The sequence below is a fragment of the Lactuca serriola genome, chromosome 3 (genome assembly GCF_051521515.1).
Source record: "Lactuca serriola cultivar US96UC23 chromosome 3, Lser_US96UC23_V15, whole genome shotgun sequence".
NCBI lineage: Eukaryota > Viridiplantae > Streptophyta > Magnoliopsida > Asterales > Asteraceae > Lactuca > Lactuca serriola.
Window position 1 is genome coordinate 69,369,914 of NC_136410.1, and position 23,520 is coordinate 69,393,433.

At 40.8% G+C, this 23,520-nt stretch overlaps 1 protein-coding gene across 2 annotated transcripts; it reads right to left on the bottom strand.

Annotated features, from left to right (window-relative positions):
- Positions 1-2,693: 2,693 nt before the first annotated feature.
- Positions 2,694-22,810, bottom strand: LOC145092565 (metal transporter Nramp7.2-like). Of its 2 annotated transcripts, XR_013702575.1 has the most exons (7): positions 4,799-5,092; positions 4,628-4,706; positions 4,441-4,545; positions 3,322-3,391; positions 3,072-3,221; positions 2,825-2,978; positions 2,694-2,748 (listed from the first exon to the last, which is right to left on the bottom strand). XR_013702575.1 is itself a non-coding variant. In XM_079030511.1 (5 exons), coding segments are annotated over exons 1-5 (231 nt in total). In that variant the 5' UTR covers positions 22,469-22,810; the 3' UTR covers positions 3,322-3,386. The 2 variants fall into 2 exon arrangements, 1 of the variants encoding a protein (XP_078886637.1); XM_079030511.1 differs by lacking the exons at positions 2,694-2,748; positions 2,825-2,978; positions 3,072-3,221 and adding an exon at positions 22,468-22,810 and having other exon boundaries at positions 4,799-4,839.
- Positions 22,811-23,520: the final 710 nt, after the last annotated feature.

Genomic DNA, 23,520 nt, shown 5'->3' on the forward strand with positions numbered 1-23,520 from the left:
GATTTATTGATACGCAATGTGTGTCTTAGACGCATGTCGTACATGCAGGTCGTAAGCTTATGTCACGCAAATGTGTGTCGTCTTCCTTTATGATAGGGGCTTCAATGACACGCATTTGTGTGTCATCTGTACCCTTTTATGACACACATTGCATGTCATGAAAGGTAGTTTTTCTATTAGTGGTGATTGTAATTTCCAACGGTGGTTGTAATTTTTGATGGTGCTCCGATAACAATGGAGGTCTGGTGGTGGCGGCATTGATCGGTGGTGGTATCTTGAAGATAAATATTTTAAGAGAGATGGGAGGGGTAGTATTTATTTTTCATTTTTCTAATTGTTGCAATAAAAAGAAAATAAAAAGGGTAAATAAGTCATTTTATATGGACCAAGAACCAATTACGATAGAAATTGAAACCATATGGATGTGTACGTTTCCTCTCTCTCTCTCTCTCTCTCTATATATATATATATATATATATATATATATATATATATATATATAAGTCGGATCACATATAATAACTTTTGTTATTAACTTGAAAGAAAAAAAATTATTTTTATGTATGTATCGATATAAATTCACGGTGGTCAACGCTTCAACATATTCAATGTAAACTTAATATTTTCCTTCATAAAACTAAGCTCGAAAACAAACAAATATATATATATATATATATATATATATATATATATATATATATATATATATATATATATATATATATATATATACATAAACAAACTTGAATTTATACCCACACATACATAAAAAAAACAAGTAAATTTTTTTTATTTAATGAACAAAAGTTATATATTTACGTCGAATACGTCGAAACCTTGACCGCCTTAAGTTTATATCAACACATACATAAAAATAAACACGTAAAACATTTTTTGAAGTTAACTAACGAAAATTATTATATGTGACCCGACTCATACGTAAGAAACGTACATAAAATTAAGCATAAAAACGTAAAAACAATTAGTTACGTCGAAAATAGACAAACTTGAATATAATTCGTTTTTTTAAGTTAACGAAGAAAGTTATTATATGTGACATAACTCATTAATAGGAAACATACATAAAAGTTAACCACAAAAACGTAAAAAAAATTACATCGAAATGTAGACAAACTCGAATTTAAACCGATACGTTTATAAAAGAGCAATTAAGATTTTTTTTTAAATTAACGAAATAATTAAAGTTCTAAATTTACTTCGAAACATTGATCATTTTGAACTTATACAGACACATACGTAAATATAAACCCGTAAAATATTAGTTATTTTTAGATTAACGAACGAAAGTTATTAAAGAAAATCAAATTATACATATAAGCACGGTAGTTTAGAAAATGAGGGGTGAAAATAACATTTTATAAAGTTCAAAATAAAGAAATCAAAGTGACATCCTCTAAAAAGTAAAAGGGTGGAAAAATTTTAAGCTCATAAACATTAAATATAGACAAAATTACATAAATGGTCTCTATGGTTTACCCTTTCTCACAAACTTAGTCTCTTTTACCTAAAATACCAAATTACCCAAATACTAAAGGACAAAAAGTAACGATATGAGCAAAAAGGAGAATTCACGCAAGTTTTGGAAATCACATGGTCCATGTCGTCAAAACAAATTAGCAAGGACTGAGTTTCCGACTTTTGCTAAACCACAAGGACCATTTATGTAATTTTGTTTTATTTTTATCAAGCGGCTATTATACAATCTAAGCTTAAAAAATCATCAAACATCCTCATTTTCAACAAAACAGACTAATTTTTTTTTAATATACAACCAAATTTTGGCATGACCTCTACATAAGTACAACATAACCTTCGGAGAACCTATTAACAATTCCATCAACAATTCAAAACTAAAAAATTGATTATATTTAAGTTACTATTATATAATACAACTTGAAACCTTTATGGGCGACGAAGCTACTTAGTTCTAACCGATGACTATGTGTTATAGGGTGTTACAATCTCAAATCTTCCAATGACCTTAATTGCTCATCTAACCACTTAAGTATAACCTTCGAAGTATCCACTAATCTGTTATTTGTACTTGAACTTGTAATATATGTCATCACACTACTACAAAAAAGAGCATCACCGACGGCCAAAACCGTCGGTAATCCGTCGCTAATGCTCTTTACCGATGGAATTGTAACACACCAAAATCCGTCGCTATATTCTTGTCGCTAATTGTTTGTAACGGATTTCTGACGGCAATGGCTAATTTTTAGTAACGGATTTTTCCGTCGGAAATAGTAACGGATTACCAACAGAATATACTTTGCAACGGATTACCGACGGAATTTTTTTGCAACGGATTACCGACGGAAAAATTTACTAACGGATTACCAACGGAATTTGAAATAACTTACTAACGGATTACCGACGGAATTTGGAATAACTTACTAACAGATTACCGACGGAATCCCAAAATGACTACAAATTTTTTTTTTGTAACAGATTAGCAACGGATTTTGGCATTAGAAAAAAATTTACAAATTAATGAAGAATTAAAAACTATAAATAATTACATATTCTACACAAATTTTTTAAACATATATTAAATTTATATTTTAAAACCAACAAATATAAAAGTAAATCCATAAATTTCAATCATTTGACATACATTAAATCTATAAGTTTCAATCCATATTGTCAAATATCATAAATCTCAATCCATATTGTCAACAACCAATAGAGAATTCTTTCTTGATTAGCTTGTTGATTCCACACCTATCTCAAATTGAGAGTTGTTAGCTAGAGAGATATTTATATATTTCCAAATACCATAAATGCCCTCAAATATTACCTTTTATCTTCCGGTGAATTGCTTCAAAAGATCATTCATTTTTCCAAGAAGACGACTTTCCATGTCCTCTCATAACTTCACATGATTATCAAAATTGGCTTCTATTTCCTCCCGATTCTTCACTTCTCGTTCCAACATGCTCTAATTCATTTATCTAAAATATGGTCCAACAAATATATAATTAGTATAAAAAAGAGAAGGAAATAGCAACATACTTTACTATTTTTATCATAATATAGACACATACCTTCTTTTGAGATAAGGCATAATCATGGGATGATGAGCCACACTCGTAAGGTGTCCCCGTAAACTCGCCCCTTCTTTCTCCCGCCAACACAATGCTCCCATATTTCAACATCACCCAACGATTTCCCACACATTGCCTTCTCATATTTTTCTACAATTTACCAAAACATAAAATTGTTACTACTCTAAACAATTAAAAAAATAATTAAATACATCAAATCTTAAATCTAAAAAGAATATAGATAACTTACAAATACGGTCCAAGACTTCTCATTGACCCAGTGTTGAGGTTGGCTCCCAGTCAACTCTCCAGATGTCAACCTACTTTCATGTATCAGTAAGAAATAAAGGGACTTGTTCTAGTATGAAATAGCAACCTACTTTCATGTATTAATAATAAATAAAGGGACTTGTATTTTCTTTTTGGTGTAATTTATTTTTATTTTAGTTTTTTTCCTTTATTTAAATGTTTGGCTGGAAAGGGGTAAGATTTTGTAAGAAATGCCTTTTTTTCCTTCTTTAATATTTGATTTTGGTTGTCACTGTGATAGCATCCAACTTTTGTTTAGAAATTACAACATCATATTTTGAAATCCTACTTGGCATGGAAATATGGAACATAGTTATAGTTATGATTCAATGGATATTATAAAATATAAATGAAACAGTAATATAAATGAATGGATATAGTGTTGTTAAGCGAATATTTAAGATCATATAACATTTCAATAATTATAATTATGCAAGGTTATAAAAAAACACTGATGAAATTGAACACGTTTGTATTTTTTTTTTTTTTGTAAACTATTAAAAACCGACTCTAATTATCTTTTAAAGACATTTGAACTTACCGCACAAAAAATAAAAATAAAAAATCCATGAATACCACTAGGTCAAAGCCACATGTTTACTGAGTTTCTATGTTATTTATGTGTTTCTTGACTTGCATGAGTTTAAGTATGCTACTTATGCGTTTTCAGGACTTAAATGGCCTAAAGCGAGCTAACAGGATACGTTAATAGGCATGTTATACATTGGTCATATGTAAATAAACACTAGACATTCCTAAAAAGAAAATTAGTTAATCCAAAAAAATTAAAATATTATCTTAAAAATTAAAATATTATCTTAAAGACACATGACAAACGATAAAAAAAAAATTATTTATTTACATGCTTGAAGTAATTTGTCTGAATTCATAATGAACAGGTGTTTCATTAAATCTTTTTTAACATCTCCTGTAGCTTTACTACTTCAAACCATTAAATCTTTTTAAAGCTTCAACAATTTTAAACTCATTGTTTTACTTTCCCCTGTTTTATACTTCTTTCAATGTGATTGACCTCATCATAGATAAGTTAAAATTTTACCTTCGGGAATATCCGCTGCAATGACTGCAATCTCAGCAAGCAACCATAGGCAATACTTCACAAATATTGGGTATTCAGCCTTGCATACTTCTGATAGATGCTTCCCTAAAGAAAAAATCTCAGTAATTTCTTGACATATAATATCTCAATAAGAAAATAAATTCATAGAATGAATTATTAGACTTACCTGTGCATACTCCTAAAGTTGCAGCAAGAGATTGAATCACAAGTGCAAAGATTAACCCAATTAAAATCACCCAAAGTAGCTGAAAACATAAAAGCATTCAATGATCAAACTGAAGGGCGTTTCTCTATACTATAGCAATTGGTGTTCCTACTTCCTAGCATTAACATTTACCTTGTATCTGTGATTTGCTCCTGCTTGTAAATCGACTTCCACTGCATACAAAATATAAACAAAAACAAGTAAATCATGATGAAGAACAAGTTTGTATGGATGATGAAGATGAAGATTTGTAGATCAATCTAAATGTACTTATTTTGTCTCTTTCATGTTAGATGTTGTTAGTGAGACTACAAATGCATAAACAGAAGAATCTTCATCACCAAAGGATAAAGTCTTTTTAATGGATTCACAAGAGTTTTCTGCTGACATGTGTAATGACAACAAAACCAATTTGGATCATGGGAAAAATACTGTAACATCCCAAAATTCAAGACCAAAAATTTCTTTTTAATAAAACATTACTTTAACCAAAGACATCATCCCAAAACATAATCTGAGTATAAGTTTTCCAAACACATGTTTATTATCAGAGTAAACATTCCTAGGCTGACTAATCTATGGTGTGTGTCATGCGATCACCCCGAGCTCCTCCCTCCGCTACCGGAAGTACCTGAAAACAAAACTGAAAACCGTAAGCACGAAGCTTAGTGAGTTCCCCACCCTACCACATACCATGCGCATAACTGCGCACTGCACATACTGGGCCACGCCCTCTAACTAGCTGCAACTACCACATACTGCAAATACTGGGCCACGCCCGCTATCCTGGGCCCCACCCTCTACCTCGGGCCTCGCCCGCTACAACGGCCCCGCCGCTCCAGGCCCCGCCTGGCTTCGAGCCCCGCTCGGATACAGATTTGTTTCACTTAGGCCTCGCCTGTCACAGGGCCTCGCCCTACTAACATATAATAGCACATAAACATATCACAGAACATCACATAAGCTAAACATATACTAACAGCTCTTGCTCTAAGGCCTCGCCTATCTCTGGGCCCCGCCCCTGACCTGCTACTGATGAGTCACGGAACCCCGTCCGTGCTCCTACTTGTAGTGAGATACGGGCCCAGCCCACACTCACTCCTTTCCTGACTTGGGCCTCGCCCTTTCTCTGCTGCTACTGAGATGTGGAACACCATCCACACTCTGCTATTGGTGAGATACGGGACCTCGCCCACACTCACCTCCCTACCAGGCACATACAAGTATCACACAGACAACAAGTGTAAACTATCACATAAACCATTCCTTGGGCACCCGCCCGCTAACACTGGACCTCGTCCTAAACAACATACTAGCATACGATGCCTAGGGCTAACCCCCGGGTCTTCTACTCATGTCTACATGGGCCGACATTGTGGTCGTAGACCCATTCATACAAAGGGAAACTCACCTGATACTGCTGAACTGCTGCTACTAATCCCTTTGACTGCTACCTGACCACTGACTCCGAACTGCTGCTCCACTAGCTCCCCGAGCTACCAATATCAATACAACACTGAGTCAAACTGACCCCTGACAGACAACCAAATCAACTATGGTCAAGGTCAACGTCCTGGTCAAAGTCAACCTTCCAGGTCAACCCTACTCGTCGAGTCACCCTACTAACTCGCCGAGTTCATAATTCTAGAGTCCTTCCACTCGCGACTCTACTCGCCGAGTCAGCCCCTGACTCGCCGAGTCTACTGATTCCCGATTCTTGTCCTGTCCAACTCACTGAGTCCTGGCTCGACTTGCAGACTCGAGACTTAACTCGAAGGGTTTGGGACCACGCGACCTGACTCGCCGAGTCTAAGAACAGACTCGCCGAGCACACGGCAATCTTCATCCAACTCGCCGAGTTGTTCATCCAACTCGCCGAGTTCATGCTTATCATCATCCGACTCGACGAGCTGTTCATCCCACTCGTCGGGTTCCTCCTCATCTTCAAGCTACTCGCCGAGTCCACTCGAAGGACTCGCCGAGTCCAATAAGATCCACTTACATGCAGAGAACTTCCGAGTCATGCATGAACTCCAAACTGTAGATCTACCCTTCCCAAGCCTATTCCCCACGTAAAGTTGCAAACTTTATGTGTAGAGAGGGAGATCTAGGCAAAATGCACTAATAACTAGGGTTTAAGACCAAGAGGCTCCAAAATCCACCCAATGGCTGATACTTTACGGGATTCTAAACCAAAACAAGCATGGATCTGAGGTAGCAACCTCAGATCTGGACCTCAAGCCCAAGATTGATCTTAGGCATGGCTTAAAAGCCCCAAAACTCATAACCAAAGAAGATCTAAAGGAGGGAAACGAATTGATACCTTCAAATGCTCTAAAATGTTCCCCAAACTTCAGATCCAAAGCCACTCCTTGATGCTTCAAAGATTCCCACTTCTTCTTCTTCTTCTAAATCACTCAAAAAAATGGCCAAAAGCATGAATCATCACAATGGAGGCTTAGGGTGCGGCGTTCTGGGTGTGAGGGGCAGTAAAGGAGCCCTAGGAAGAAGATTGAGACGTTTAAATAGGCTCCAATCCCCGGATTTAGGGTTTTCCTCGCACAAACCAGACTCGCCGAGTCCACTTGGCCGAATCGCCGAGTTGGTCACTTACTCCTCGACCTGGATCCCGCTCCGACTCGCCGAGTCCTTCCTTGGACTCGCTGAGTCCCTCCTAAATTTAGGGTTTCCTTTACTTTCTTGGCTTTCAAAATCTTTGGTGTTACAACTCTCCCCCACTTAAACTGAACTTCGTCCTCGAAGTTTACCATGGCCCACCGCCTGCGATCTGCCTCCAATACCCAACACCAGCCGCCTACCTGCGCTGGTCTTCCCCCTGGTCATTCTGACTAACATCAACCTCGCTGGTAAACCTCGGGTCAAACCTGACCCTGAACAACTTAGAAACAGAACTTACTCAACCGATAATCCTTCTGGTACTCACCGAGTACTGCACTGAAGCCGCAGAGGTTCTCCACTACTTTCCTTGCGCAATTTCCTTGCCTTCCCAAGGCAAAGCCTCATAACCGACTTTTCCTCTGACACTGTGAAGGTCCTATCCTTCACTAAATCCATCACCTCCCCGCTATTCCCAGAACGGGTCATCACCGTCAGTACTCACTGACACTCCTTTCTGCCAACACTTGGTGTCGAGCACCCCTCGACTCAACTAACTGAATTCCACCATCCGCTGCATACTCGCACTGCCACCGACTGGCAATTCTGCTATTCCTCGTCTGACTCCCTGATGAACTGAGACCACCCTTGTCCCTACCAACCTATCAATGACTGGATTACCAGCTCTCACCGGTAGCTAGTCCCAACACCATCACTGGTCGCTCTCAGCGACTTCCAAAGAAACCTCGACCACCTATAATTGCTCAATCAATCCTGCCATTCCGACACTACAAACCGGGGATCCCCGATCCCCTAACTTGACACTAAGGTCCCTACCAGGTCCCACCTGCGCTGCTAGAACTCACGGGCCTCACCCACGGGTCCCACCCGCCTCTATCCTTCTAGTCTCACTAGTCTAGTCACTCTCGCTCGGGCCTCGCCCACGGGTCTCACCCAACCATACTACTAAGCAACCCTGCTCCCATGTCTCACCTGCACTGCTAATCTCATACGGGCCTCGCCCACGGGTCTCACCCAACTATATCCTGGAGCGGCCTCTCCCAAGGTCTCACCTCTCTAGAGTTATACAGACAACTCCCTATCATTCTCATCCACTTACCCAATCTTGATCCCTACCTGATCACTAGGAGATAAGGGCCTCGCCCCAACTCCACTAATGGAGCTACTAAGGAATGCTACGGCTTACCCATAGGCTTACATCACCATCCATTGCTGACCCCTAGTGAATGCTACAGCTGCCCTGTAGTCTTACAACACTTCCACTACTGACTGCTAATACGAAGGCACCCACGTGCCATCAGCTGCTCAAGATCCTTATTCTGACTCCCGCGAGTCCTTCGGGCGATCCACAACCTGAATTCTCACCCATAACTAACCATTACCATCTCAAGCACTAGCTGGTGTGGAGTTTCTCAAACTCCCAACCCAGAAATCCTCAAACCATCAAACGCTGAACTACTTCTCTTCCCTCTCGGAAGTCACGTACTCATTCTGGGTCTGCGTGCTCCTCTCTGGGCACACCCGGAGGATTCTCCCCCACTTCGATCCTGCTTACCCCTTGCTGCTCATTACTCAAAGAGATCCCGATCTTTGCTACCATTCCATAACCCATCTACTGAGGAACCCAAGCCCGCCATAGCTAGGGATTTAGCCAATCCATCACAATCACTGCACCACTCCGAACTAGCGAAACATACCAAATCCCTCCCAAGCATGCTACAGTTACTGCATCCTTCGAAACCTTGTTCAATAGAGCACATCCCCTAACTACCATACAAATATCCAAGATATGCAGATGGTATATAACTCGATCACAATCAACCAATCAAAATAAAATACTTTTACCGCTAATGATGCAGAACCATAACAATGAAATCATGCACAAATAAAAGAACTGAAAAATAGGAAATTGCATACCTGCAACGTCCGGTGTTGCTCGCGTCTCCAAGGTCGTCATCTGAAAAGCCCTGCTCCCTGCTGCAGGTGCCTCTACCCGGCCCTGACGGCCATCTGCGATCCTCAAAGTTGCAAGGGCGGGTGCCATCACCCGTCCATCCGAAGACAAACTGGGGCACTGGGCCTTCTTGTGGCCCCGCTGGTTGCAATGAAAACATATCATGTCTGATCCCTGCACGGCGGTAACAGTACAATCCCTGCTGAAATGACCAGTCTGACCGCACTTGAAGCAGCCAGACTCACCACCGTTACCACTCCTACACGCACCCCCGTGCGCCCTGCCACACTTTCCGCACCGACTGCGGTCCTGATGATCCCTCGATCTCGAATCCGATCCCTTGGGCCTTTTGCCCGAACCCATAGCTACCTGAACCTCATCCGTCTTCCTCTTCCGGATCTGCTCCAAATCAATTTCCCTCTCTCTAGCCCGACAAATCATATCTTCCAGCGTCTTACAGCTGGACCTGCTCACGAACTCCCTGATGTCGGCTCTTAACATCTCATGGTACCGAGCCTTCTTCATCTCCTCATCCGCGACATACTGCGGTACCAGAAGAGCCCTCTCCCTGAACTTGGCGGTGATCTCCGCCACAGTCTCCGTAGTCTGCGTCAAATCCTGAAACTCTCGTGCCAGCTGCTGCACCTCAATAATCGGCGAAAACTCCGCCTTGAACCTGGCCGAGAAATCGCTCCAAGTCATCGCGTCCAACGCGGCATCATCTCCCAAAGCATGACCAATCTTCTCCCACCAATCCCTCGCTTTGTCCTTCAGAAGACAGGAAGCGAGTCTAACCTTGTCCCCCTCGGGACACCTGCTCGTACAAAAAGCGTTGGCTACATCCGCCAACCATCTGCTGCTAGCAATGGGGTCCCGAGCCCCATGATAATCTGGTGCCCCGCAGGCTCTGAACTCTCGAAACGTCAAGGTACGCGCTCCCATCAATGCCATCATCTTAGTACGGAAGGCTCCCAGCCTCTCCTCCAAGATCTCCAGTATACCCTCCTTGACCGTGCCAAAGATCACAGGAGTCTGAGCTAGAATACTGCGCGTAACCTCAGCTGATATCAACTCTCTCATCCGCTCCTCGAGCTGCTCGGTCCCTGAACCCGAGCCTAATCCCTCTCCGGCGCCTGATCCGCCCGCTGGTCTCTCTCGCAATGTCACCATGTTAAAAATATACCACAACCACTATCAGAATACTCATCACTGATACGAGACCAAACACACCCCTTACTAGGTTCCCGGTCTTGTCTTGGCCCTTCCCGAATCAAGTACGGATCCTCTGCTTTCAGTAATATGGGCCCATACTACCTTCCACATCTATCCGTACTTTCCTCAGGAATTGCTTTGACTCCACCAGGTCCCTTATCTACTACTACTGCTCCCAACACTATCTCATCCTAGGCTTACCCTAGGGAAACCTCTGACTCAACTCAAACCATTCCTCAGCTGTTGAAGGTCTCCTTGTGATGCCAATTAGCCACCACCTGGATACCATCACATGCGACGAGGCTCAGATAATCCTTCAAGTAAAAGACTCGTCCCTACAACAGTTGGACTCAGACGAGAGCTGCGCAATAGGGCCAAATCCAGCACTCTGAGATTATTCAACCCTGATCACCTGTGACATGACGTATCCACCTAATGGCTAACTCCCATCACTCAGAATCCCACAATGCACAAAGCAAGCAGCATTCGGACAAGGGGAAAATCTAACCACCACATACTCAAGCAATCATATCCAAACAGCAAGAATCTGAACTAGCATGCATCACAAACTCATAAACTCAGGCATAACCTAAACATGCTATCCTACTACTGTCTAATCAGCACTATCATGCAGCTCAAAAGCACAAATAACAGGCACATAAGGCATCATCCCTAGATCCTTAGTCCTATTCTAGCATGCTGTTCTATCAACTGATAATCATAACATAAACTTGTATGGGTATTTGGGGTACTTACTTGAGCTCGGTTGATTGCATGAACCACATCTCTTTTCTCTTTTCAAAGTTCTTTTCTTTCTGAATTCTTTTTGCTTTTCTAAAACTGTTTTTCGTTCTCAAAATTCTTTTTACCAAAACTGACTTTTCATTTGAAAACTTTTATACCAATTCCTTAGTTTGAGTTCAGACACTGTAACGCCCGCAAATCTGGGCTAGTCAAATTAGAGGCAATAGGGGTCGAAAATGACTTTTCGACAAAAGATTATTTAGAATAAATAATCTTAACCAAGTTATAGAGTATGTTACAAGGTTTTCGTACATATAAAGAACGCCGAAAACCGAGTTATAACGAAGAAGTTATGACCCGTTGAAGTTTCGCGACGGAACCGGCACGATACCGGGAAGCGTAAATAGTGAGTTTATGATAGAGCGAGATTTAGCCTTAGCGATCTAAACGAAAGTCGTAGAATATGTTAAACTAAGAACATCGATAAAAAGAACGCCCAAATCTGACTTCGTATGAGGAAGTTATGATTTTTCTAAGATTTAGCATAGTAGTGCACAGCTCGAAATCTGAATTTTAGATTGGTCGATTTTTAGCTGACGGGATCTAAATGAAAGTTGTAGTACTCGTAAATACCAACGCGTGGATATAAAGAACGTCGATAATAGAGCTCGTATGCAAAAGTTATGGACGAAGCTTAGTCCCTACTTTTCGAGCGCGGCGAATTCGATACAGTTTTGTAAATACGAGATAGAATGAGAATTAGCCAACGAGGTCTAAATGAGAGTTGAAGATCTCATTAATAGGAACTCAACGGTAAAAAGACAGACAAAAACGGAACTCGTATGCGAAAGTTATGGACGAAGCTTAGTCTCTACTTTTCGAGCGCGGCGAATTCGATACAGTTTCGTAAATCCGAGATAGAATGAGAATTAGCCAACGAGGTCTAAATGAGAGTTGAAGATCTCATTAATAGGAACTCAACGGTAAAAAGACAGACAAAAATGGAGCTCGTATGCGAAAGTTATGGACGAAGCTTAGTCCCTACTTTTCGAGCGCGGCGAATTCGATACAGTTTTGTAAATCCGAGATAGAATTGAATTAGCCAACGAGGTCTAAATGAAATTTGAAGATCTCATTAATAGGAACTCAACGGTAAAAAGAGAGACAAAAACGGAGCTCGTATGCAAAAGTTACGGACGAAGCTTAGAGACTACTTTACTATAAAACTCCTATAAATACAAGGGTGAACTCCTCATATTTTCTTCACACCATAAGCCTCTCTTTCTCTCTCTAACTTCTCTCTAGCCTCCGTAAACCCCTCCCAAGTCTACGGAACCTCCCTAGCACGAGAAGAAAGCCCCGGAGCGCCCGACGGCTCCGAGAAGAAAAGCTTTCGGCTTGGAAACGCTGCTCCAACGAAGCCCGGTTTTTAATAAAAACTCGCTGTAAGTTAGCTACGCCTATACTATATTTAATATAGATTTTATTTAATTATAGTAACATTATTAGGACCTTAAAATAATTATTTGGGCTATTATTATGATTTATATTGAGTGTTATTTAACGCTTATATAATAGTAATAATAGCTAGACTATTAATTAGTCGTGGTTAACGTTAAAAACTAAACCCTAGTGGTATTGATACTAGGTTTTGTCGAGGAAAATTGTTTTGAGATAACGAAGTGCTGTCTGAGTTCGGAATCACCACCTAATCAGGTGAGTGCATGGTCTCTTTCATCTTACACATAGATATGAAGTATTTTAATATAAATTACGTGTTATGTGTGCATATTGTCTGAATACTTGTTGTCTATGCTGGTGAAAGATTTTTATACATGTTTTAAATGATGTAAACTGTATAAAGTATTTTATATCTACAAAATATGTTGGGTAAAACATGGGTAGATGAATGATGATGGATAAAAGCTGAAATAGAGGAACATTAGTAGTACGGACCTAGTGCCCTATAGCTATACATTGGCAGCAGTGGACCTAGTACCCTATAGATGAGCACTGGCAGCTGCGCCACAACCCGTAGATGATTTAGATCTACGGTAAACATCCTAGCAGCTGCGCTCTAAGGATAGTATCGGCAGCTGCGCCTAATAGGGAGCCTTATGACCATGACAGTAGTGTTAAAAGGTCAATACCGACAGAAGCGCCTCATAGAAAATGTCCTAATTCTGGCAGCTGAGCCTAAGTGACAATATTAGCAGCTGCGCTTGACCAATGTGTCATTGGCAACAATGGACTTCATGTTGTTTCCTTAGGATGATCCTTAGGAATGAATGAATGAGAAATAGCTGATTCGTAAGAATAAAGAAGATAATGGGGATGGGTAATTGGGTTGATTGTTTGATTGTTTAAACATAATAATTATATTATTGTGGGTTGAAAACCCTATGTACTCACCAGGTTTCCCAACCTGACCCACTCAGTTTATTTATATCACAGGTGTTGATATGAAGTGACATTACACTGAGAGATTTAAAGAGATGTAGATCACTAGTGTAAATAATTGTAAGTTCTGTTTATGCTTATGTTTCTGTATTAACGATGACATCCCAAACGTTTTAAAATGAAATAAATATGTTTCTTCGAAAATGTTTTAATAACGTATTTACCATGTTTTTCTGGGAACAAATTCCGCAACATTTATAAAATGAAGTACTCTGATTTTTATAAAGCATAAACAACATCGGTCTTTTCTGGCCGTGAAAATGGGGATGTCACAGTTGGTATCAGAGTATTAGTTTAAGCGAACTAGGAATATGGATTTTATTTCTAGACTTAAACTTAGAATGTTAAGCGATGATTGTGAGGTGTGAGCACTAGATTATTTTAGGAATTGTGCCTAAAATGCTTTTATGTGCTAAATGCTTGTGCCTGATATGCTGTTATTTGTTTGGATCTATGGTCTGTTGCCGACCGGATCTGGAAACCTTATGTGTTTAGGATTCTAAGCGTTTAACTACGATATTAGAACTAGCATATAAACGTTTCGGAGTGATAAGAATGATTTAAACGTCAATCCTAAGTAAAGGTCTAGATTCACCTCATTCGGTGTATAGATCAAGATGGCAAGAACCCGTAGCGGAAACGTGAATGCAAATGGGAACCGAGATCTACCCCCAGCGATTGAGCAAATACCGGTTGTGGTAGCCGCTGCTGAGCCAATAACGATGGCAGGAGTGCAAGCGATGATCCAAGCGATGTTGGATCGTCAAATGGAGGAAACCAGACGTTTTCTCCAGCAAAATCGAGAGGAAGTGACTATTCAGATCGAACAGCCCAAGTTGAACGAAGGGCAGACTGAGGAAGGAAACTACAGTGGGACTGTTGGTCAAGTCAACCCACCAATAGTTCGACAAAACAACCAAGATGACGAAGTCGAGAGGAATGGATGCAAGTACAAGGATTTTCTGACTTGCAAGCCATCGACTTTCACTGGAAAGGAGGATCCGATCGGGGTCATGGATTGGATCTCGGAGATGGAATTAGCTTTCATGACGTGCGGTTGCAAGGGAAAACAACAAATCACGTTTGCAGTGCGTCAGTTTCGAGGAGGCGTTGTACGATGGTGGAATACCTTGGGAAAGACGCTGAGCCCCAATGAGCCCCTGCAACTGACATGGGCAGAATTTCTGGTGCATTTCAAACGTAGGTACTGCTCCGCCCAAAATCTGCTCGAGCTAGAAAACCAATTCCTTACCTTAAAGAAAGGAAGCATGTCTATTGATGAATACACCAACAACTTCACAGAGAAGATGGAGTTCGTCTTACGTCTTGTTCCGGATGAGCTGAAAAAAATTGACAAGTACGCAAAAGGACTTCCATGGGAATATGCAGTGCCAGTGCGTCAGGCGCCTACTTTGGAGGCAGCTATCTGGGCTGCCAAGTCGGTTGAGGAGATGATCAAGGGAAGAGCCGCCAACAAGACCGAGGTTGGCGAAAAGAGGAAGTTTGAGGGGTCTGCGAAGCCCGATGAGAGAAGCAAATCAAGTACCAGGAAGTTTAGAGGAGGAGGGAGTGAAGAAAGATGGTGCGAGAAGTGCAAAAAGAAACACTCTGGAAAATGCAGTGAGGAAGTAACTTGTTTCAAGTGTGGGAAGCATGGGCATTATGACAACGAGTGTAAATTCAATAAAAGGGTGTGTTACGAATGTAATGAGGAAGGGCACTTCAAGCAAGATTGCCCAAAGAGAGAGGGGGCTACAAAGCCAAATGTGCCGCCAAAGCCAAAGGCGAGAACATTTCAAATGATCCTTGACGAAGCAGATGACAATGCAAGGATTCAGGAGTGACAGCTTGACATCCAAAGATCGAGTTATGAAGTAGCCATAGAATCGTATGATGTAGCCTGTTAGAGGCATAGTCTAGGGTGAACTTGAACACCTATGTAATAGTTTCAAGGAATAATAAAAACCTTCGTTTTGATATTTGATGTGTTAAGCTGTTATATGATTTTATTGTGCGGTGACTTGGAAAACTGCGGGACAATACCTGAGACGAGTATGAGTAGGTGTGAATGGTAGTAGAGGCCTATACTACCGAAAGCACAGGACTCACACTTGGATCAGGGAAAGTCACAAGGTTACCAAGAAGCTAATAATTGATTTCGTTTTATTGAAGTGTGTTGTTACCATCGTTTCGGTAATGACTAAGAAGATTGTTGATATTCCGACCCTAGTGGTCATATCGAATCGAGTCCGACTACGATGAGTATGTTGTGTGGTTCAGAGAACCAAGTTTGATGTAGCGTCTGACTTAAACCAAACGGTTGAAATCAAAGCGATCAATAGAAGTATCGCACTCGTTGTTAAAGAAGTTGGTGGCTAGAAATTCCTAATGTTAAAGTGTGATTATATCACATTACAACATGAAGGAAGGCATAGTCTGTTTTAGAATTTAACTCTAAGAGACCTAAGTCTAAGTGTTGCAACATACGATGATAGGTCATTAGAATATGACACATCGATCTATAGTAGTAATAAAAGAACTTATCTCAAGTCCGTATCCAGCAAGGATCGAGATTGTGACTTGAAGGTCATAATTTGGAGTCTAACCTGAGGTAGAGAGCAGGTGCACGATCGAGTACTCTTACAGTCAATGAGTTTAAGAGATAGAATCGAAGGAATGTAGAAGTTATAATTATTACCTAGGATGAAGAGATGACGTATGGAGTCATTATACGACCCTGTTTCGTTGATGATTCCGGGACGTAATCATCCTAAGGGGGAGATAATTGTAACGCCCGCAAATCTGGGCTAGTCAAATTAGAGGCAATAGGGGTCGAAAACGACTTTTCGACAAAAGATTATTTAGAATAAATAATCTTAACCAAGTTATAGAGTATGTTACAAGGTTTTCGTACATATAAAGAACGCCGAAAACCGAGTTATAACGAAGAAGTTATGACCCGTTGAAGTTTCGCGACGGAACGGACACGATACCGGGAAGCGTAAATAGTGAGTTTATGATAGAGCGAGATTTAGCCTTAGCGATCTAAACGAAAGTCGTAGAATATGTTAAACTAAGAACATCGATAAAAAGAACGCCCAAATCTGACTTCGTATGAGGAAGTTATGATTTTTCTAAGATTTAGCATAGTAGTGCACAGCTCGAAATCTGAATTTTAGATCGGTCGATTTTTAGCTGACGGGATCTAAATGAAAGTTGTAGTACTCGTAAATACCAACGCGTGGATATAAAGAACGTCGATAATAGAGCTTGTATGCAAAAGTTATGGACGAAGCTTAGTCCCTACTTTTCGAGCGCGGCGAATTCGATACAGTTTTGTAAATACGAGATAGAATGAGAATTAGCCAACGAGGTCTAAATGAGAGTTGAAGATCTCATTAATAGGAACTCAACGGTAAAAAGACAGACAAAAACGGAACTCGTATGCGAAAGTTATGGACGAAGCTTAGTCTCTACTTTTCGAGCGCGGCGAATTCGATACAGTTTCGTAAATCCGAGATAGAATGAGAATTAGCCAACGAGGTCTAAATGAGAGTTGAAGATCTCATTAATAGGAACTCAATGGTAAAAAGACAGACAAAAATGGAGCTCGTATGCGAAAGTTATGGACGAAGCTTAGTCCCTACTTTTCGAGCGCGGCGAATTCGATACAGTTTTGTAAATCCGAGATAGAATTGAATTAGCCAACGAGGTCTAAATGAAATTTGAAGATCTCATTAATAGGAACTCAACGGTAAAAAGACAGACAAAAACGGAGCTCGTATGCAAAAGTTACGGACGAAGCTTAGAGACTACTTTACTATAAAACTCCTATAAATACAAGGGTGAACTCCTCATATTTTCTTCACACCATAAGCCTCTCTTTCTCTCTCTAACTTCTCTCTAGCCTCCGTAAACCCCTCCCAAGTCTACGGAACCTCCCTAGCACGAGAAGAAAGCCCCGGAGCGCCCGACGGCTCCGAGAAGAAAAGCTTTCGGCTTGGAAACGCTGCTCCAACGAAGCCCGGTTTTTAATAAAAACTCGCTGTAAGTTAGCTACGCCTATACTATATTTAATATAGATTTTATTTAATTATAGTAACATTATTAGGACCTTAAAATAATTATTTGGGCTATTATTATGATTTATATTGAGTGTTATTTAACGCTTATATAATAGTAATAATAGCTAGACTATTAATTAGTCGTGGTTAACGTTAAAAACTAAACCCTAGTGGTATTGATACTAGGTTTTGTCGAGGAAAATTGTTTTGAGATAACGAAGTGCTGTCTGAGTTCGGAATCACCACCTAATCAGGTGAGTGCATGGTCTCTTTCATCTTACACATAGATATGAAGTATTTTAATATAAATTACGTGTTATGTGTGCATATTGTCTGAATACTTGTTGTCTATGCTGGTGAAAGATTTTTATACATGTTTTAAATGATGTAAACTGTATAAAGTATTTTATATCTACAAAATATGTTGGGTAAAACATGGGTAGATGAATGATGATGGATAAAAGCTGAAATAGAGGAACATTAGTAGTACGGACCTAGTGCCCTATAGCTATACATTGGCAGCAGTGGACCTAGTACCCTATAGATGAGCACTGGCAGCTGCGCCACAACCCGTAGATGATTTAGATCTACGGTAAACATCCTAGCAGCTGCGCTCTAAGGATAGTATCGGCAGCTGCGCCTAATAGGGAGCCTTATGACCATGACAGTAGTGTTAAAAGGTCAATACCGACAGAAGCGCCTCATAGAAAATGTCCTAATTCTGGCAGCTGAGCCTAAGTGACAATATTAGCAGCTGCGCTTGACCAATGTGTCATTGGCAACAATGGACTTCATGTTGTTTCCTTAGGATGATCCTTAGGAATGAATGAATGAGAAATAGCTGATTCGTAAGAATAAAGAAGATAATGGGGATGGGTAATTGGGTTGATTGTTTGATTGTTTAAACATAATAATTATATTATTGTGGGTTGAAAACCCTATGTACTCACCAGGTTTCCCAACCTGACCCACTCAGTTTATTTATATCACAGGTGTTGATATGAAGTGACATTACACTGAGAGATTTAAAGAGATGTAGATCACTAGTGTAAATAATTGTAAGTTCTGTTTATGCTTATGTTTCTGTATTAACGATGACATCCCAAACGTTTTAAAATGAAATAAATATGTTTCTTCGAAAATGTTTTAATAACGTATTTACCATGTTTTTCTGGGAACAAATTCCGCAACATTTATAAAATGAAGTACTCTGATTTTTATAAAGCATAAACAACATCGGTCTTTTCTGGCCGTGAAAATGGGGATGTCACAGACACACCCGAGAGCATGTCCGGATCCCTCAAACCAAGGCTCTGATACCAACTTGTAACATCCCAAAATTCAAGACCAAAAATTTCTTTTTAATAAAACATTACTTTAACCAAAGACATCATCCCAAAACATAATCTGAGTATAAGTTTTCAAAACACATGTTTATTATCAGAGTAAACATTCCCAGGCTGACTAATCTATGGTGTGTGTCATGCGATCACCCCGAGCTCCTCCCTCCGCTACCGGAAGTACCTGAAAAGAAAACTGAAAACCGTAAGCACGAAGCTTAGTGAGTTCCCCACCCTACCACATACCATGCGCATAACTGCGCACTGCACATACTGGGTCACGCCCTCTAACTAGCTGCAACTAACACATACTACAAATACTGGGCCACGCCCGCTATACTAGGCCCCGCCCTCTACCTCGGGCCTCGCCCGCTACAATGGCCCCGCCGCTCCAGGCCCCACCTGGCTTCGAGCCCCGCTCGGATACAGATCTGTTTCACTTAGGCCTCGCCTGTCACAGGGCCTCGCCCTACTAACATATAATAGCACATAAACATATCACAGAACATCACATAAGCTAAACATATACTAACAGCTCTTGCTCTAAGGCCTCACCTATCTCTGGGCCCCGCCCCTGACCTGCTACTGATGAGTCACGGAACCCCGTCCATGCTCCTACTTGTAGTGAGATACGGGCCCAGCCCACACTCACTCCTTTCCTGACTTGGGCCTCGCCCCTACTCTGCTGCTACTGAGATGTGGAACACCATCCACACTCTGCTATTGGTGAGATACGAGACCTCGCCCACACTCACCTCCCTACCAGGCACATACAAGTATCACACAGACAAAAAGTATAAACTATCACATAAACCATTCCTTGGGCACCCACCCGCTAACACTGGACCTCGTCCTGAACAACATACTAGCATACGATGCCTAGGGCTAACCCCCGGGTCTTCTACTCATGTCTACATGGGCCGACATTGTGGCCGTAGACCCATTCATACAAAGGGAAACTCACCTGATACTGCTGAACTGCTGCTACTAATCCCTTTGACCGCTACCTGACCACTGACTCCGAACTGCTGCTCCACTAGTTCCCCGAGCTACCAATATCAATACAACACTGAGTCAAACTGACCCCTGACAGACAACCAAATCAACTCTGGTCAAGGTCAACGTCCTGGTCAAAGTCAACCTTCCAGGTCAACCCTACTCGTCGAGTCACCCTACTAACTCGCCGAGTTCATAATTCTAGAGTCCTTCCACTCGCGACTCTACTCGCCGAGTCAGCCCCTGACTCGCCGAGTCTACTGATTCCCGATTCCTGCCCTGTCCAACTCACTGAGTCCTGGCTCGACTTGCTGACTCGAGACTTAACTCGAAGGGTTTGGGACCACGCGACCTGACTCGCCGAGTCTAAGAACAGACTCGCCGAGCACACGGCAATCTTCATCCAACTCGCCGAGTTGTTCATCCAACTCGCCGAGTTCAGGCCTATCATCATCCGACTCGACGAGCTGTTCATCCCACTCGTCGGGTTCCTCCTCATCTTCAAGCTACTCGCCGAGTCCACTCGAAGGACTCGCCGAGTCCAATAAGATCCACTTACATGCAGAGAACTTTCGAGTCATGCATGAACTCCAAACTGTAGATCTACCCTTCCCAAGCCTATTCCCCACGTAAAGTTGCAAACTTTATGTGTAGAGAGGGAGATCTAGGCAAAATGCACTAATAACTAGGGTTTAAGACCAAGAGGCTCCAAAATCCACCCAATGGCTGATACTTTACGGGATTCTAAACCAAAACAAGCATGGATCTGAGGTAGCAACCTCAGATCTGGACCTCAAGCCCAAGATTGATCTTAGGCATGGCTTAAAAGCCCCAAAACTCATAACCAAAGAAGATCTAAAGGAGGGAAACGAATTGATACCTTCAAATGCTCTAAAATGTTCCCCAAACTTCAGATCCAAAGCCACTCCTTGATGCTTCAAAATTCCCACTTCTTCTTCTTCTTCTAAATCACTCAAAAAAATGGCCAAAAGCATGAATCATCACAATGGAGGCTTAGGGTGCGGCGTTCTGGGTGTGAGGGGCAGTAAAGGAGCCCTAGGAAGAAGATTGAGACGTTTAAATAGGCTCCAAGCCCCGGATTTAGGGTTTTCCTCGCACAGACCAGACTCGCCGAGTCCACTTGGCCGACTCGCCGAGTTGGTCACTTACTCCTCGACCCGGATCCCGCTCCGACTCGCCGAGTCCTTCCTTGGACTCGCCGAGTCCCTCCTAAATTTAGGGTTTCCTTTACTTTCTTGGCTTTCAAAATCTTGGGTGTTACAAATACTTCACAATCACAACAAAATAGATATCAGGTCCAGAAGGGAAAAACCTGACTCCTTTGAGTCAATCAGGCTTTAGGGATCCTGCAAGTATTGGTGCAGGACAACAGTTGACTATGTTTAACATTGAGGTTCTCTTGATTTCTCTTTCATATTATTGTTCTTGTTGATATATGAGACTAATGCAACACTTCTTGACAGGTTCAAGCTGAATCTAGGGGAGACTTGAGACCTTCCTCTGATGATGAATCATGGTTGATAAATTAGTTTATGGGCACTAAGCAAAATAAGGCCATCATGAAGGGCAAAAGGCACCCTAAAGCTTATGCCAGTGGATTGGTATCATATGGCAGTGATAACTCATCAACCTTTTTACCTTTAATATATGGGCACTAAGCAAAATCTTTATACATTTGATGGACTGTAAGAATGATGAATATATAAAAAACAGTTTAATTTCATTTTTTTTTCCTTTAATAGATGAAGGAGAATAGACTCAGTTAACCATGTTGATTTTTTTAAGGCATTTTGAGAGCAAATTCATGGGTTGGATGACTTGGATAAATACAAGCATCCAGGGTATATAATAGCTGGACACACCACACAAAATGGAGCCTGCTTCAGAAAACAAGAGAATGCTTCACAAGATTTTATTGAATACCCTTGAATTTGGTCATCTACTGCCCTTTCTAGTCCCAAAAATGACAATTCAGGCCATGACTTGCAGATATCGTTGGAAAAACTCCTTTCAAGAAAACACATGGAATATAGGATAGCAAAAGGGATCTGTGGCTTTACTTAACATACAATCCAGGAAAGGTATGCAACAAAGCTCAATCAATCAAATAAGTTTGTGAAAAGGAGTGACTAAAACAAACAAACCTTTCATCATGTTGCTACTTAAGATAGGAAAAGATACTTATGGAACAATGAACCTAACTACACAAAATAATCTCGTAATAAACTGAGTATTTCAATTCATCATACGCAGAAGATTGAAATTCCCCAAAACTGAAGCAAGTAACTGAAATTAAGCAATAATCAAAACTCGAAAATCGATCAACAACTAGACGCATATATGTGCTATGGTAATTGAAGATAGAGATGATACTTGATATGACGAGAAGAGAAGAAAAAAGGACGATCGCCAATTGCAGAAAGGTTATTCAATAAAGAGCAAACATCGGAAGTGGTTTGCGTTTCGAAATTTTTCCAAAAACTAAATTAGGGTTTCTTACAAAAAGACGGAGAAGTAAGCTCAAATCCGCTCCAAGGGTGAGGTCGAGCAACGGCGACACCTTACGACACCTTTGAGGGCGGCGGCTGTGTCAAGAGAACCGGAGTAGCAGCAGGCGGTGATGCCGATGGTTCTTGCGTGTCGGTCGTCGTTCACATAGAGAAAGGGAGCTCAGAGTGATCTTTTAGTTCCGCCTCACCACGTTTGACTAATTAAGGCTCACCCTTTACGTATTTACCAAATTGCCCCAAATATTGAAAAAAAAAATCATAATTTTACCAACAGATTACCGACGGGCATACAAATTTGTTGATTTCCGTTGCTAAGCCGTTGGTACATTGTAACGGAATGCCGACGGAAAGTATCATGTTGCTAAACCGTCGCAAAACCGTCACTAAAATCATGATACTTAGATTTTCTTAATCGGTCGGAAATCCGTCGGTATTCCGTCTCTGTTACCGACGGATTTTTCCGTCGCTAAAATTCTGTCGGTAATACCCATTTTTGTAGTAGTGTCAAAAACAAACGGGTAAGCTTAATACATGTGTCATTGGAAGGTTATACTAGATTTTCATAATATAATGTTTAGTGAGTAATGATATAATAATTCATAATATAATACCAAAATTACTTAACTACGTAATTTAAAAACAAAATCTAGATTTTCCACAATATAATGATTCATAACGTGAATGCAATGCAATACATATGTCACTACACAACACGAAACAACCGGTTCAAACTGAGATCCCCAAACCGTCTTCGTTTAATTCCGGAATAATTTACATGATACCACGTGTGATACCAGTAAAGGAGAATAGTTCTCAAACTAATACAACATCTCAACCACATTTATACAACATCAACATAATAAACGAAAAGACAAATCTAACCACAGCAGTATAAATTAAGACAACACTAACCACA